General features: G+C 31.5%; 1 protein-coding gene across 5 annotated transcripts in view; it reads left to right on the forward strand.

The window, feature by feature from the left end:
- Positions 1-3,824: 3,824 nt before the first annotated feature.
- LOC139499586 (adenylyl cyclase-associated protein 1-like) overlaps positions 3,825-18,095 on the forward strand; it is a 68,063-nt gene continuing 53,792 nt past the window's right edge. The window contains exons 1-3 of one of the 5 annotated variants that reach the window (XM_071288333.1): positions 3,849-3,946; positions 10,521-10,541; positions 16,596-16,977. In XM_071288333.1, the coding sequence (XP_071144434.1) occupies positions 10,539-10,541; positions 16,596-16,977 (385 nt within the window). In that variant the 5' untranslated portion in view covers positions 3,849-3,946; positions 10,521-10,538. Of the gene's footprint in view, positions 3,947-10,520; positions 10,542-15,895; positions 15,919-16,084; positions 16,245-16,578; positions 16,978-18,095 lie in introns of those variants that run through there. The other 4 variants (XM_071288334.1, XM_071288335.1, XM_071288338.1 and 1 more) reach the window with 4 other exon arrangements.

Raw genomic sequence — 18,095 nt, forward strand, 5'->3', positions numbered from 1 at the left:
AAAAAGTCTGTAACTAAAAACCAAAACAAACAACAAAAAGGATTTACCTCCGGAGAAATGCCTATCATTGCTGCTTTAATTTTAACTGAACTTATAATCCAAGCAATTAAAACAAAATCACCACTATATGTGGCTTTAATGGATGCAAGGAAAGCTTTTGAAATTGTTTGGCATCTTGGCCTGATGAGAGAAATGCACACAAGTTTGGTTTAACAGGGGACAATTGGTTATTTTTCAAAAGATGGTACGAAAATCTTAAATCAAAAATTAAACGGAAAAGGTTGCTTTCAAATTCAATAGAGGAAAAACAAGGTGTACGACAAGGCGATATCTGCGGTCACCGACAGCCTATAAGATTTTTATAAATTCACTTTTACAAACTTTTAGAAAAAATCAATTAGGAGCATGTATAGGACCCATTTATTGTGGTATCCCAACAGTAGCTGACGATGTTGCTTTAATCTCTACAGATCCATATGAATTACAAACAATGCTAAATGTACAGGCAGATCATGCAAACAAATTGAGATCATATCTACTCAGTGAGCAAAAATCTACTATTTTAGTATATAACGATAAATTGCCAAAGTCTTTGACATTGAATGGTAAATCAGTAACACTTTACTAATCTGCAGTTGAAGTTCATCTTGGAATAGATAGAAATATAACTAAATGAAAATGCTTGGGTTAAAGAAGTTGTGAACAAGCGTATTACTACTGCAAGGAAAACTGTATACTCTCTCATGGGTTACACGGTTTGAATGGAGTCAATCCAAAATTTTCTGTACACTTGATACAAATATATGTTATACCTAGACTTCTATATGGTTAAGATGTCATAGCACTCTCAAATACAGATATACAAAAGATGGAATTATTCTTTTGACAATTATTAAAGCAAATTCAGCACTTGCCTAAACGCACATCAATAGCTGCAACTTTATTATTATTAGGGCGTATTCCTATAGAGGGAGAAATTCATAACAAAATTCTGAAAACATTTGGAAATATAATTAGAAATGATAAGACCGTTGAAAGAGAAATTGCTTTTAGACAATAGGCTATGAAAGATGAAAAATCTGGAAGTTGGTTTTCAAAACTACACAATTTGACTGTAATTTGTGAATTGCCATCGCCTTATGATATCATTGAGAATCCACCATCAAAAATAAGTTGGAATAGACATGTGAATAGCTGTATAAATAATCATTTTTTACAAAATTTAAAGAAGGAAGCTAAAGAAAAGTCATCCTTGAAATATATTAATTTTAATGATTCCAACATAGGAACTGTGCATAATATTTGGAAAAGCAGTGGGACTGACCCGTACTCCGTAAATATGGCCGCTATTAAAGTTAAAATTGCCACTGGAATAATGATTCTTCAGTATCAGAGGTCTAGATTTTCAAAAAACTGTATCTCAGCAAACTGTCCATTATGTAACATTGAACCAGAAGATACGACTCACTTTATACTTAAATGTGAAAAGCTGTCAAGCATAAACGGAAATCGCTTTATCCAAGAGCTGAAATCTTTTCTCGTAGATTGTAATAAGACATCTTTGCAAATACAAGAACTATTTGATGACGAAGAGAATCTTTTACATCTAATTATAGACTGTACATCATACCATTTTCTTACCTATAAGGAACAGGTCCGTATAGAGACATTAACCAGAGGTTTGTGTTACAAACTATATCACAAAAGTTTACTTTTAATGTCTGAGTAAATTTATTCTCAGTAAAGATGGAATAGGCGTACATAAAGGAAAACCAAAGTATAATATATATTAGATAACATTTCGATATACATATATGCATTTGATCCACATTTTACTGGATTGTGTCAGGATTTATATAGTGATCCTTATTCTGCAATATTAAGAGATGGATAGTGTTTGAACTGAAAACTCGTATCCAAGGCTTGTAAGATATCAAGTGATTTTAGATTTTAAGTACTTTATTTGCGTGTTATATATGGAATAATTGCTTACCAAATGAACAGTGGAAAGTTTTTAGATTTTAAGATAACAAGGATAGTGTTTGAACAGTAAACGCTAATGCAAGGACAGGAGTGTTATATATGTAGAATTGTTTAGCCTATGTGATATGGAGATATAGATAGTGAACCGGCTATGGAAGATTGGACTGTGTAATATATAAAGTTAACTTCGTTTACATGGTGATGGATTGTCTGCATAAGTACGTATATAAGTATGTAAGTAAGTACATAATAAATTATACATCAGATAAAACAGCATATAGAGTCCTGCCTTAAAAGACATATGAGACACTTTTACTTCCTCATGCTCATTTTATACAGACACAATTTAAAACATTTTTCAAAGTAAAAAAAAAATGTTTTTTAAATACAATATATATGATCATATATACGACTTCAATAAACAATTTACTAAAATTTAGGCAGCTAGATTCTAGATTTCTTTTCTTGGGAGTTGAAACCCAAATAATACAAAGAAAGGGATCTCCATAACTTATCAATTATATCTTGAGTTTATTTAAGTTCCTTAACTTATGCTCTTCGAACTTAAATTATTAATTTTGAATTCTTTGTTTTTTTAAATTTCACCTAATTAAAAGTCACCCATAAATTTAGGACAGTAATATTTAAACATCTCAGACTGTCATTACGAACGGCAATTTTACTATTCGTACGGTGGTTCCCGCATGCGGGTACGCGCAGACACTGCCTTACTGAATGACGTCTTTACACTAAATCCATTGGATATTGAATGTGTACTGATTAGTATTTTAGTCTTATATACATGGTTTTATATTATAAGTTGCATTGGTGTCAATAACTGAGAGTAATCTCAGATCTGTATTTAATGTCTATTTTAGGCAGTTGCTATTTGTCCGTCTAGCCGGACGAATAGTACCAGGACCATTTGTCCGGCCAATACAATGCGCATGTCACTATTTGTGTGTGCGTGTAATATTATCTTCAGCATCATCAGGGGGTAGCAAATGTTTGTTATCTTTATTGTTAGGGCCCAATCTTGTTACTGATAATTGAAATTGTTGTTTTCTTCATATTACTATTATTTAATAGTATATGTAATGGAGAAGACTTCATAAGTCTGCTTGACTTGTGTCTTATCCAATTTGTATTTAAACAAATAAAATATGTTTAAACTATATAATAGCAAGGAATTGTATATTTAAATATACATTTCCTTGATAATAGTCATTATTACTATATATCCATATTTATTACTTCATCTATGGCTTAACATTGTAAGAAGAGAGCAGAAATTACTTATAAAACAAACTCGGGTCGGGTTTGACTCGTGCATTTTTTTTTTATTTCATTACCCCACCGGATAGCCGGACAAATGAGGCCCCTCATGGGGGGGGGGGGGGTCCTAGTAATCACATAATCACCATTTTTTTGCCAATATAATCACATAATCATTAAATATTTGCTTATCTTTAGTAATCAAATAATCATAAACTAAAAATACAGTCCTAAGTAATCAAATAATCATGAAATATTTGGCTTAATAATCAAATAATCATTAAAAAAACGGCCAAGTAATCACATAATCAAAAACCCCATGAGGGCCCTCACAAATAGCCACTCCGTTTTTTTTATGTTTATATAGAGATGGTTTTTTCATGTATGTGTGTGAGTGTCCCTTGAACATATTGTTATCACTCGCATATTTTTATTTTAATCGGATCGATTAGTTTTTATTAAGACTCTAAAGACTAAAATGTGCTTAATATTATACAATTTTAAATTAAATAGATTTTGAAAAATCTGCTTTTTCTAAAATAATTTAACGAACGCATCGCAATCTCCACTTCCGTTTCATCCCGCCCTCTACGCGGAAGCAAAAAGTGACACCGGCAAAATAATCTTGATAAGTTTTATCAAAGAGAAAAACAGTATATGCAAACAGAATAGTAGTTAAGCAGAAAGTGTAAGTTCCTAATTTAGAGTTCTGCTTCATCATGTTGTAAAAAACATTGAAAAGCAATGGCAAATTACACAGGAAAACCGGATTTATCGAAAAGGGGGAGGGTTGTCCTACAAAACATTGTCAGCATTTTGCAGATGCATTATTCGTCCAATCATTAAAAGATAAATGAAAAGAGTTGAATGATTGATGGTCAATACTCAGCTTAGCTTGACTATCGTGCAAATAAAATGACTGTATATACTGAAGAGTGAAGATATGCAACGACTTACAGTGGGGATGAATCACTTCCTTAATTGGCTTTAATTGGCTTGTCAGTGATATGCTGAATCACATTGGTTTAAGATGTATAAAAATTGTTTCAAATAAGCATTCAGAAATAATTTCACAATCAATCTATAACAAAATAAAGAAATTTTGAATAAGGAATTTCTAAGGTGTCCTAGAAAAATAGCCTTGCAAGACGTCGTGATAATTATTTGGACTAGTTATATTCTAATCCAAAGAACAAAATCAAAAGCTCAAAGACATCAAATGAATGGATAATTGTGTTTAACCTTGACAATGTATACTTGTGGGTCTTGAAAGATTTATTTTGATTTTTTTCTAGTATTTTTATTAGCCCCCTTCTCCCATGTCTCTACTGTTAACCATGTGTAAACAGAAAGAGGAAACTTTACTTTAGAACGAATGTACATAAATGTAGTGCTTACATCTATAACCTAATTATTTGATTATTTTAAATCAACCATTGTTAAATCTTTTTAGTTTGGGTTTTATTTCAGTAAATCCAATGTTCATAAAGGAGATAAATTTATTGTTTTATTTAAAAGTACATGTGTAGCCTAAAATACTAACGTAAGGGCGGTACCTCGAATGACCGAATAACACTGTTATTATCCGAATAACACATGTAATGACCGAATAACTCTTCAAATATCAATATTAACACATATGAGTGACTTTTAAAGATATATTATTGAATAAAATTATAATAGAAGTGTATTTTATATCCTAAAAATGATTTACAAGTTGCAGGTAAGTTAATATTGATCATTATAAATTTATGGATATCGGTGTGTACTTCCAAGATGGCGACCAAGGAAATCGTATTGAATGAATAAAAGAAAGATTGCATATGCCTTCAAAGGAAAACGCTATGAAAATATAGTATTAAATAATTTACTGTATATACAGAGAATTGTCTAATAATTGTTTTTCAGGAAGGATCTGAAAATTTAACCAGTACATCAAAGCAATGCAATTACTCCAATCACTAATTACTTTTCATAACAATCTGAGACTACTATAACATGTATAACACATTATAGTAGTCTCAGTAACAATTTACTCAACATTAAATAAAATGTAATTAAGAATTTTCACATATATTCAATTCAAATTTAATCAAAAAATTATTATACTTGATTGTTTTAATAAAAACAAAGCTTCTGAATGGATGATTCGTATGTTTGTTCTAATAAAATTTTCTCAAAACTAAATTAAAGATTTTCATTGGCAAATATAAATGTTTTTACAAGTAACTATAATTTTGTATAAAAAACCATGAAGACATTTGTGCTGTCTTCCATTTTCAAAATGGCTTTATATCCGTGTGTTCAATGTGATGAAGAATGTGTTGATTGCACCATTCAATGCAGTTGTTGTGATCGTTGGGTTCACAGTGCTTGTGTCCCAATGGATGATGCATTGTTATTGGCCTGATCAGATGTGTCTCTAAAGTTCCTGTGTAAGGACTGCTGCTTTACAGACAACAAGTATGACATGACCAAGGCCCTATTTGATATTATTTGCTGACGATACAGTACTGCTAGCAAAGTCTCCCGAAGCATTTCAAATTTTATAAGATAAAGCTTGAAATTATAATTAGAAACAGGTCGCTATGACAATATTCCTAGAGACAATCGTATTTGTAGATGTTGTAACATGAATAATATTGAAGATGAATATCATTTTGTGTTGATTTGTCCTGCATATAGAACACTTAGATGTGATTTTTTGCCAAAGTATTATTGTTCATGGCCAAATTCACGAAAGCTAATTTTTCTGTTACAAGCTGGGTCAAAAAGCTTAACTAAAAATCTATGTAATTATCTTAAAGCTGCATGGAAACTAAGATTGCAAATTATCAGTTAATATATTATTCATATTATTATAAGTTATCTCTGCATTATTTAATTTATTTAATTGTTCTCTGTATTCTGTCATATTTGTCATATATGTATATATGTACATTTGTATTATGCTAAAGCAATGTTGTTGGTAATGCAATAAAGATTCATTCATTCAGTACCAATTATATAATTTAAAAGTGATAATGAGTTAATTAGTCCCAATAAACAAAATAATCATTACCTCACACTTCTGTTATATTGTTAATTCGGTTGTTGTTTACTGACACGTGCCCTTTACATAATTAATCATTAAGGCAGTCTCATCAAACGAATATCTGTCACAATCATTGCTACCTATTTGCCTTGTGCAGGATATCTTAATAGTTATAATTTTTTTACAATAAATTCTAAATAAAGTATTTTCACGGACTATGACAGATAAGTTCGTGCCTTGTGCAGGATATCTTAATAGTTATAATTTTTTTACAATAAATTCTAAATAAAGTATTTTCATGGACTATGACAGATAAGCCTGTGCCTTGTGCAGGATATCTTAATAGTTAAATTTTTTTTACAATAAATTCTAAATAAAGTATTTTCACGGACTATGACAGATAAGCCTGTGCCTTGTGCAGGATATCTTAATAGTTATAATTTTTTTACAATAAATTCTAAATAAAGTATTTTCATGGACTATGACAGATAAGCCTGTGCCTTGTGCAGGATATCTTAATAGTTATAATTTTTTTACAATAAATTCTAAATAAAGTATTTTCACGGACTATGACAGATAAGCCTGTGCCTTGTGCAGGATATCTTAATAGTTATAATTTTTTTACAATAAATTCTAAATAAAGTATTTTCATGGACTATGACAGATAAGTTCGTGCCTTGTGCAGGATATCTTAATAGTTATAATTTTTTTACAATAAATTCTAAATAAAGTATTTTCATGGACTATGACAGATAAGCCCGTGCCTTGTGCAGGATATCTTAATAGTTATAAATTTTTTGACGTGGCGTGAGGGCTCCACTTTGGTGGTCTAAGATGAACACGTTGAGGGATTGTATGCAATCTTTCTTTTATTCATTATTCATTCCCTTCGATTTCCTTGGTCGCCATCTTGGAAGTACACACCATTTCCATAAATTTATAATGATCAATATTAACTTACCTGCAACTTGTAAATCATTTTTAGGTTATAAAATACACTTCTATTATAATTTTATTCAATAATATATCTTTAAAAGTCACTCAAATGTGTTAATATTGATATTTGAAGAGTTATTCGGTCATTACATGTGTTATTCGGTCATTCGTGTTACCCACGTCAGGGCTCGACATTAACGCTTGTCCGATTGTCCGGGACAAGTGCACACAGGTGTCGGGCAAGTAGATTCACCATACTACTTGTCCGATGGGACAAGTGAAAAATCAAGGTCAGATAAAAATAGATCAAATTCAAGACTTATACATTCCCAAAAATATGAATGATTGTTTTATTGATCATACTTAATGAAATAATTATTCATTGATTGAACCAGAGACATATAAGACTTGTATAATATGTCTCTGATTTGGAGTATTGAACATGCTGGCAGCCATTGACCAGGGGGATATAAGTAAGGGGAAAGAAACCGATGTTAATGTATCTTCTTAGTATAAGCTTCCTTGAATTAGGAGCACCTCCATATGGAGTTTTACCTAAACTTTAAAATATTAAATTAAAGTATGTTTCATTTGATTTTGCTTTTATGCATAACAATACATTAAAAGAAGTTTTATTTGATAAGATCTATGACATGTGATATAAAAATTTAAGATGAAAAAAAAAAAAAAAAATCTAAAAAGGCAGATTTTTTAGTGAAATGTGTATGTACTTCATGATCATATATCAATGTATATACAAATCAAAATAAATTGTAAAAGCTTGTTTTGACATCATCAATAAATTAAAAAGGTTTACTCATATACATGTTCAAGGTGGCCATGTGTATTTACATCCTTGGTTTAACCCATACCACTACTAAAGAATGAATAGGTCCATAGGGGAATGTAGTGGTTTGGGAAGAAATGATGATTTAATGATTGACAAATGATAGTGACATTGAGTCAGAGAACACAGTCTTGCAAAAAAACTTTCATTCTGAAATAATGAAATGTATTTTGATGCGGTATGAAATTCATATAACATTACAAAATGCTCCTTTTATTAGGTACAATCAAAGCCCAAGTGTTATTATTGCATAAATCATCAATATGTTAGATTTTCAATTATGAATTCGGACAAGTGAGTTAAGAGTTCGGACAAGCTGATTTTCTTGCCACTTGTCCGAAGGGACAAGTTAGAAAAAATGTTAATGTAGAGGCCTGCACGTGAGGGTACCCAAATTGCACCTATTTTGATAGTTTTTTAACCTACGTTTATATATGCTTCACACAAAAGTTTTCAGTATGTGTTTATTTTGTAGATGTATCATTATTTACTATATGGTTTCACCAATTTAATTTTGAATTCATTTGGAATCATAGAAAAATTGGTCTGAACTAACCTCCAAACCATCAATGATTCTGTAATGAGGAGTACGCAAATTGCATCCATGCTTAAAATCGCATCGTCAATAGTCTGAAAACCGAGCTTTTGTTTAATTTCTTAAAATATTCTGAACAATTGAATATAAATCCATGCTTACTCTTCATTGTTTACGAAATGGATACTTGTAACATATTGTATTTGCTGATTTTAAAAAGATGACGTTTTGATGACGTCGCATGGCGACGTTTCCGTACATTTTGCTTTTTCAGTAAACAGTCCACCTGTTGATAAATACTGTGAACGTTTTGTGTATATCTAAATATTTTTACCTATGTTGGAAGACGTGCACAGTATCAAATCATAAAAATACAAATTGTTTAGTCTAGGAAATCTGGGAAAATTTCCGTTGCTATTTTTGCTAAATAGGTGCAATTTGGGTACTCGGTGCAATTTGGGTTTCCTCACGTTACATGTATAAAAGGTTATGTTACATATATAAAGCTTAGCTGCGGCACCATAACTCTGATGGTCCTTATATTATCTTAATTGATTTGGAGGACCTCCTCAAATTGTCAAAGAATATTAAACATGTTAAAAGGACAGAAGAGCTACAGTTCCACAAACTACATTTACTTGAAGCTGTGCTGTTTCTCAGGCTAAGAAATTGAAATGTAACTAAAAGAAGAGGGGGGATAGGACCTTTATCGGGACTCCGCGATCGGGTGTTTTTAAAATCGGGATTTCGGGATTGACCCTTTCGGGATCCGGGAATTCTTTTTTTCGGATTTCGGGATGTCGGGATTTACTTATTTAAATTCGGGACCACGGGATTTCGTGTTTTTAAGCCCGGGATTTCGGGATCAGGACCCTTCCTATCCCCCCTCAAAGAAGTATAAGTTTAATGGTAAAGATAATAACAGGATTTAAACCTAATTGTTTTAGAATGGAGCGACAGCATCATAAATATGTATGTACCTTTCAAGTTCAACTGATTTCCAATTTTCAGCTTTTTGACTTGCATGTCTGCAGATCGAAAAATCAGTTTCATAAAACTTCTTTAAATCTGTATGGCTTGTGATGCTTTTCTTTTAGGAAATCTTACTGGCTTAGGCTGTCATGGCTGTATGACTTGTTGTTAATAGTGAAAATGTAACATTTGGTTAATTAGTTTAATAATTACATGAATTATTGAGTAAGCTGTGTTACTCAAGTAAAAATTATCACAAGGATAGATTTACATGTACTTGTACATCTACTTGCAAAACAGTTCTATAAGAATTTGCATTTTGCACTTGGGTAATATCAACATAATTAGACTGCCAATGCTGAATTTAAAAACTGGATATTACATTTTATTGTTGAATACCAATTTACTTGGGTTTCAGGGGTACAGGTTACCACACAATTTATACAGTGAAACCTTATTAAACCAAATCCTGCATTAACCAAAAACCTGTCTAAACCAAACATGTTCTTAAGCACCGTCATATCAAATTGCATGCATTGTGAACCTGATAAAACCGAACATCGACCAAAACCGAACAAAATCTTACGTCCTAAAGAGGTTCGGTTTAAACAGGTTTTACTGTATGTTCAAAGAATGACGAATTTTATATTGACTCGTATTCAGGCTTTGGCAAAACCATGAAATCCAAGTTTTATTCCTCATTGAAAATTGGAACCCACAAAAATAAATGAATCCCACAGTAGTAGACCTGATGTCCACTGCATGGTATTGGTATTGATAACTTGGAAAAGAATTCAACAACTCTGAACATTGGAAGTCGATGACACATTATCTACAAATCAGATGCAAATTTAAGATTTCATCTTCCTAACTTTTTCCCCATTAGTGATACATGTAATTTCCTGTACGTTAAGGTTGACATTTGTTTTCTATTTCAGGTATAAAGGTCAACAGTAATGGTGGGCAAAACCCCCAAAAATTTTGTTTACTTTTATTTTCCTCAAAATGTTTTTATGTTTTTTCCATCTTAAGTTGTGTTTCACTTTTTTGTTTTATTTCACTTTTTGTTTTGTTTGGAATGTTTCTCATAATTTGCAGTCTTCATGATATACTGTAACTGTTGTGCATGTTGAAGCTCAATTTTATTAAAATTTTAGTTCAATTCCATTTTCCTTGATTTAGGAATGATTTTTACAGACCCAATTAGTATAATAGGAATTTTACAAGCCTGGAATTAAAACGAAGTGTAAGGCCTGTCACTAAACTTGAAGACTTAATGTCCATTTATTTATACTAATACATGTATATATATATATCTTGATTTGTATTTGTTGAATTTAAACCACATTGTTTGTTTTAAACTACAATGCAATGATGATCTTGGTACAAAAAATTGAGAAAGGAAATGGGGAATGTTGGTATTAAAATATGCGTAGGGAGATGTCCTTTACTTTTGAACAGTTCTAATCTAAAAAAAAAGAAGCTATACTGTATGGTGCTGCTGCACCTGATTATCAAAACAAAATCCATAAAATGTGTTAGGGTAGGCAAAAGAACTAAGGCATAGGAATTAAAGCAGAAAATTCACAGAATTGTTTACTTTTATATAAACATGTAGCTAATTGCTTTATAAATAAATTTGGTGTATTTACTGTCTTCTGATTGGTTAAAAGTATTAGTTTTATTTTCAATGTTGTCAATTTTTATGGCGACATGCCCACTTTGACGTCGTGTATTCATACACCAACATGTGTGTACGTACGTTGTTATTGTTAATATAAAAAACATAAAAAGTTCTTTGAGCCTTATTTTTGATAGAAATTTATTTATAATGAATGGCAATAATTTATTTTGAATTTATTGACCCATAAATCTAATTGTTGACTCTTCACATTTTACATAATCGGCTTCATGTATTATTCAATGTGAAGAGTCAAAAATTGATATTATGGTTCAATAAATTCAAAATAAATAATAGCCATTCATTAAAAATTGATAAACTGGATTTAATCATTATTAAATTTATTTGTGGGATAGCATGGCCAATTTTTGTTGTTTTTGGATGATACAGATGAACCACAAATTTAAATGTTCAACAAATCACATTTTTTTTCTTGGGTTGTAACAGACAATGACAGACATGACAGACTCTGGACAAAACTTAATAATCAAATATCCAAGAAAATGCAAAATTTCCGCATTTGATGATTGATTGATTGTTGGTTGCTTTACGCCACATGAACATTTTCCTCATTTGAAATTTGATATCCACACTGAGTACTAGTATGATCATGATGATAATTATTTATCTACTTGTAATGTACATTATCAGTAGCGGATCCCAAGGTCAAGGAGGGGTTCTTGGGGTTGGAACTCCCCTTTTTTTTGACGATCAATGCATTTAAATGGGGACATACATTTAGAAACCCCTTTATCCTTAGTTAGGAATCCCTCCTTTTAAAAATGACTCTGCCTCTGATTATCAATATGAACTATAGCAAATTGATGTAACATGTACATGTACATTTGTACTTACAAATGTCAGGGGAGAATGTTCACTACTCAGTTTCCAAATAACAAGCTTTTAAAATAATACTGATATATAAATTGATAGTATATATATAGATACTGAAACTTAAAAAGAAGAAAAAGATTCAAGATAAAAGATAAAAACCATTCTAAAGTGGACAGGAAATCATGTTCCCTAGATTTTTCATATATACTGTATATATATTAACATTGAGGTATTTTTTCTTTGAAAAACTATATATGAAAAAATAACAAGAATTTCATAAGATTTTGAATGGCATGTTTAAAATACATGTAAGAAAAGTGTGGCTTAACCACTAGTCTAGCCAGATCTAACGCCCAGATTAGAACATTTTATTTGGACTAGCAAGTATTTTAAAATCTTTGTTTGGACACATAAGAACAATGGCAGAATATTGGTTTTCAGTCTAGTAGTTGGAATAGTATTTGGTGCAGACTGTATGGATAAAACTAGAGAACTCGGAATATATCTGTCAGAAAGTAAAAAACAAGAGAGTAGTGAACATCCTTATCATGTTTTTGTCATGAACAGGATCGATGTAATCATGAAATAAGTGATAATTCCAAGAAATGTCAAATCATAAATTGTTAAGAAATAAACAGTCCTACTTTGAAATTTTTCATGTTGCAGTTACCAATGTTGCATGCGTATTATCTTTTATTATTCAGCTGCAGTTCAACGTAAATTGGCAAAAGAAGCATTACATTGACTAATATATAAAAAAGAAGATGTGTTATGATTAACAAGGAGACAACAAGAAACCAAATGACACAGAAATTAACAACTGAAGGTCACTGTATGGCCTTCAACAATGAGCAAAAGCCTATATCGCATAGGCCTACTAGTGGTGCCCTTTAGTAATCTCTTTGTCTGCTAGCACTTGTTTATCTTGCAATTAGTCAAAAGTTAAGATAGCCTCCAACCGATTTTATATGTGCAACATTAATACCTGTAAAACTTTCGTCCCATTTGTAAGAAATATTGAAAAAATGCTATTTTAAAATAAAAAACCCAGATTTTGTTGAAATATTACAGATTTTGAGTAACAAAATATTACATAAAAACATTATGATATATATACTTTAGATTTATCATGTTATTAAATTGATTTTGTTGACTGTGAAGTGTGGTATTGTTTAGTTGTAACAGTGTGCATATATGAAACAAAGTGCACATCCTTCATTTGTCCTAAGGCTTAGGGGGTGGACTAAGGGGGTCCCTGATTCCCACTTAGATCTCTCCTCCATATTACCAATTACACCCTCATAATCCTACAAGACATATATATGGTTCAAATACACTTTTCCTGCATATCACAAGAGCCTTTTTTTCTCCTCCTCTTCTCTCTGTTTCACCCCATCTTCATCCATTTCTGACCTCTGTCTCCCAGGTTACTTTATCCCCGTTTAACACCTCATCCTTGTTCAGTTGTAACATATGATGGTTATGAACTATTTAACATTCAGAATATAATCCCTTCTATGGTTTACCTGAGCTCCAGATAAGAAATCACAAATTGGGGTTTTTACCCACCATCTTTTTAAATAATTGGGTGATAAAGATTTGTAATTGCATTATCAATTTCAGTTCACCCATCAAGCAAATATCAAATTGGGTTTTTAACCACTAAGCTCCTTTATGTATTGAGTTTTTTCATCAACACAATCACAGGCACTCGTCTCAGATTTTCCCCCCTATATACCTTTATTAAGGTATATAGGAATAAAGGTATATAGGAAAAAAATTTCTGAGCCAAGTGCCTGTGAACACAATATTGAATATTCAGGCATGTTACAATCACATTATATCAACCTTAGATGTTTTTGCCATATTAAATATGTGCTAGCTGTTTTATTTAGTTTATTCACTGACGAGCAATTGTACATTTTATTTATGTCCCGTTTTAAGTGTTCTTCCATGCAGTTTTTTTTATTTTATCACAACTTATATAAACTGCAGCTGGTGTCACTAGTTGGACAGTAACTAATTACCTTTCTAAATCCCAAATGATCACCCTACAGTTTAGTCGGGTTAGGCGTGGGCCGGCTAAGTGTTTAGATTTTTATGTGAAATTTAGGTGCTGTAAGAAAGTTTTGCCAGTACTTTCACCTATTTGCCAGACCTACTTTTTAAAAAAAAAAATAATAAGTAGTTCCCAGATTTGAGATATACCTTTCACTTTTTCCAACTGATTTCGTTTTTGACTTAACCCCGTGTTTATCTTTCTAGCAATGTTCTTGTTAAGGTATGCAAACACACACATGCGTTTGAGTGATGCTTCATAAAAACAGTTTTGTTATTATCATAACTTTCCCTAATCTATCAAAAAGAAAGAAGATTGAAACATGCAGACATTAACTTTCGTTTTAAATCATTGTATGCTATGATAAGTCCCGAGCAATTCGAAAAAATATGACAACATGACACACGCTAATTGGATAAATGCCGAGAAGATCGAAATGTTTTCGTATTTACGTGTACCTGTTGAGCAACGAAAAATTCCAACAGGGACCCATTTCAGCTACTTGATGCAGGGCTCTATTTTTAGAACGATAGGACATTTCCAATTATAAATATTCTAAAATAGATTTACGCTACGACCGTGATAAGGGTAAATAACGCAAACGATAGCGAGTAAAAGCATTAAGAACTCATGGTTTTGGCATATAATTGGGTTTTCCTTTGAATTCATGGGTTATTGAACCCTGCAATGGGCAATTGCATTGGGTTTTTAATTATTTTTATTGCGTGATCACGCAAATACGCAGCTTATCTGGAGCTCTGTGTTTACAAAATAGAGAATAATGGACCAATACGACAAAAAAATGGACAAAAAAAAAGAATAGAGAATATGATGAATAATATAGAATGGGGAATAATGGGCAAAAAACATAGATAATACAGAAAAGTGGCATAAAATATAGAATTGAGCCTCCTGCAACCCCCGCCAAACCTGTAATTTAATTTCTAAATATAGAAGCTAGATGTTTCTCCATGTATTCAATCATGCATATATATCTGCAATAAAAACATACAGGTACACCTTGGTTTTTAGGAATCCTTTGGTTACCTCTTGGTTTTGAAAATTAACTACTTGACCCTTTATAATCATGATAATCTTGATAAAAAGAAATTACTCTAATGAAAGATATATATCATATAATATTAAATATATAGAATTATATTATGAATCACTGAAGCATGATTTGAGTGGTCTCCTCTAAGGGCAGTCAGTGCCCCCCCCCCCCTCCTTTTTTGAAAATTTCTGGATCTGCAACTACAGACCAAATTACAGTACTACCTAATGAATCTATATATATCCACTTATATTTACAAATAAATAGATACATGTATACATAAGTTTCAATTGATTAAAAATGTGTTTATGTACATTTCAATCTGAGTGTACGATGTATAGTATACTTTTTTTAAGATTTTCATTATAAATTAAAGAGGAATAGAAAAACCTTATTGCATTTTGGAAAATGTATAGTTAATAATAAATCTGTCTGACTCTTTAATGTTTTTAATTTAAAAACAGAGTAAAAGAAACTAATTTAGAGTCCTTTCTTTTTGCCTATTTATTGGAAAATGTAATTAAAAATACATACAAAGTAGTGCATAAATTCAAAAGTTCAATGACCTTGGCAGTATTACAGCATTACAGCTACACAATATAGGCTATAATTAGAAAAAAACAAATATTCCATATCTCTTGGCCTGATTTCAACTGATTCACAAGTGCCTGTACACCTAATCACTCCTACAGCAGCATTGCAAACAAGGTGACCTTGAGAATGCAAAAAAATCTGAAATTTTTATGTTTTATTCAAAATTGTAGAAATTGAAATCGGATACAGGTTCTGTAAACAGTTGATTAGGACTTTAAATATTGATTTTTATGTAGGATAATATATATTTAGATCTTTAATATCAGATAAAGTTTACTTTTCTTTAACACAATTCAATGTGCCACATGTGTTGCTTACTTTTATACCTGAGAATTGGATGGTTGAGTGAAAATTGAATGTTCATTGAAGTGTGAAATTATTAGTAATAATGTATTGTGTCTGGATCTATGTAAATTTCAATTTAATTGGAAATAGACAAGGTATTCATTATTGAATGATTTGTTGTTACATTTCAACAAGGAAATTAGATTGTACTGATTGAGCATTCATAGTCTGCTAATTTATGTGTTTTGTGTAAATAGAGATTAGTATATGTTAAAAGGAACTCCCACTATTTTTTGAGGATACCACTTTACACGTGTACTTTTATTGAGATACAAGGGTGTGTACACATAGTTTACATATCCATGGTATGACACACTCAATACTCATCAGTTTGGATATTTATAGACAATACTATTGAAGTTATTTTTAGATTTGATGGATTTCACCTTTAATTAATTATGCTTTGTTGTTGTGCAAATACTGACTCAGACGATGAATCTTTTCAGGGGGGCAAATTTGCATCCCTCCAGACCAAAGAAACAGAAGTGAACGGCGTCAAGTCTTCTCCTGAAAGAGAATCGTCTTCAAACAAGGAAAAACAAGTTCTAGAAAAGAAAATAGCACCACCTGTTCAAGAGAAATATTTAGAAAGGGAAGTAACTGGTTCTTCAAGAGAAGGTTCACAAGAGAGTCAATTAAGTCTCGCTCAACAGGAAGTTGCGGATCTTAAACAAGTAATTCTACAAGAAATCCAAAGTAGCGATTCCAACGAGATGTCTCAGCAAGCGTTATTATCAGCAGTGGATCGTCTAGAGGCTGTTGCTGTCAGGTTAGAAGGTCTAGCAGTCAAGACTGGTACATCTACACCTAGCCCTAGTGCAGTTTCAGGTGTGTATGAATGAAAATTGTCTTTTTATCATGTACAATGTATATATAGTGTAAATGAATTGAAATAGTCCTTTATCATGTTTACTATTCCAAGTGAATTGAAATAGTCCTTTACCATGTTTACTATTCCAAATGAATTGAAATAGTCCTTTACCACGTTTACTATTCCAAGTGAATTGAAATAGTCCTTTACCACGTTTACTATTTCAAGTGAATTGAAATAGTCCTTTACCACGTTTACTATTCCAAGTGAATTGAAATAGTCCTTTACCGCGTTTACTATTCCAAGTGAATTGAAATAGTCCTTTACCGCGTTTACTATTCCAAGTGAATTGAAATAGTCCTTTACCGCGTTTACTATTCCAAGTGAATTGAAATAGTCCTTTACCGCGTTTACTATTCCAAGTGAATTGAAATAGTCCTTTACCACGTTTACTATTCCAAGTGAATTGAAATAGTCCTTTACCACGTTTACTATTCCAAGTGAATTGAAATAGTCCTTTACCACGTTTACAAATCAAAGTGAATTGAAATAGTCCTTTACCACGTTTACAAATCAAAGTTAATTGAAATAGTCCTTTACCACGTTTACTATTCCAAGTGAATTGAAATAGTCCTTTACCACGTTTACTATTCCAAGTGAATTGAAATAGTCCTTTACCACGTTTAATTTTCCAAGTGAATTGAAATAGTCCTTTACGAATATAAACCAAATGAATTGAAGGACACAAATATAGTCCTTTACTTTTCCAATAGAATTTAAATAGCTAGTCCTTCTGTATTTCAATTTAAACGAATCAGTCTTTTTGGAGACCAAATGAATTAAAATAGCCATTTTGTATTCCAAATGATTTGAAATAGTCTTTTTGGAGTCCAAGTGAACTGACATAGTCCTTTTGAATTCCAACATAGCCAAATGATTTACCGGGTAAACTAGTCTTTTTGGAGTCCAAATGAATCAAAATAGTCCTTTGGTATTCCAAAGGAATTAAAATAGTCTTTAGGAGTCTAAATGATTTGAAATAGTCTTTTGGAGTTGAAATGATATAAAATAGTCTTTTTGGGCTCCATATGATTTGATATAGTCTTTTTGGCATCCAAATGAATTGAAATAGTCC

Source organism: Mytilus edulis, chromosome 12 (assembly GCF_963676685.1).
Source record: "Mytilus edulis chromosome 12, xbMytEdul2.2, whole genome shotgun sequence".
NCBI classification, from domain to species: domain Eukaryota; kingdom Metazoa; phylum Mollusca; class Bivalvia; order Mytilida; family Mytilidae; genus Mytilus; species Mytilus edulis.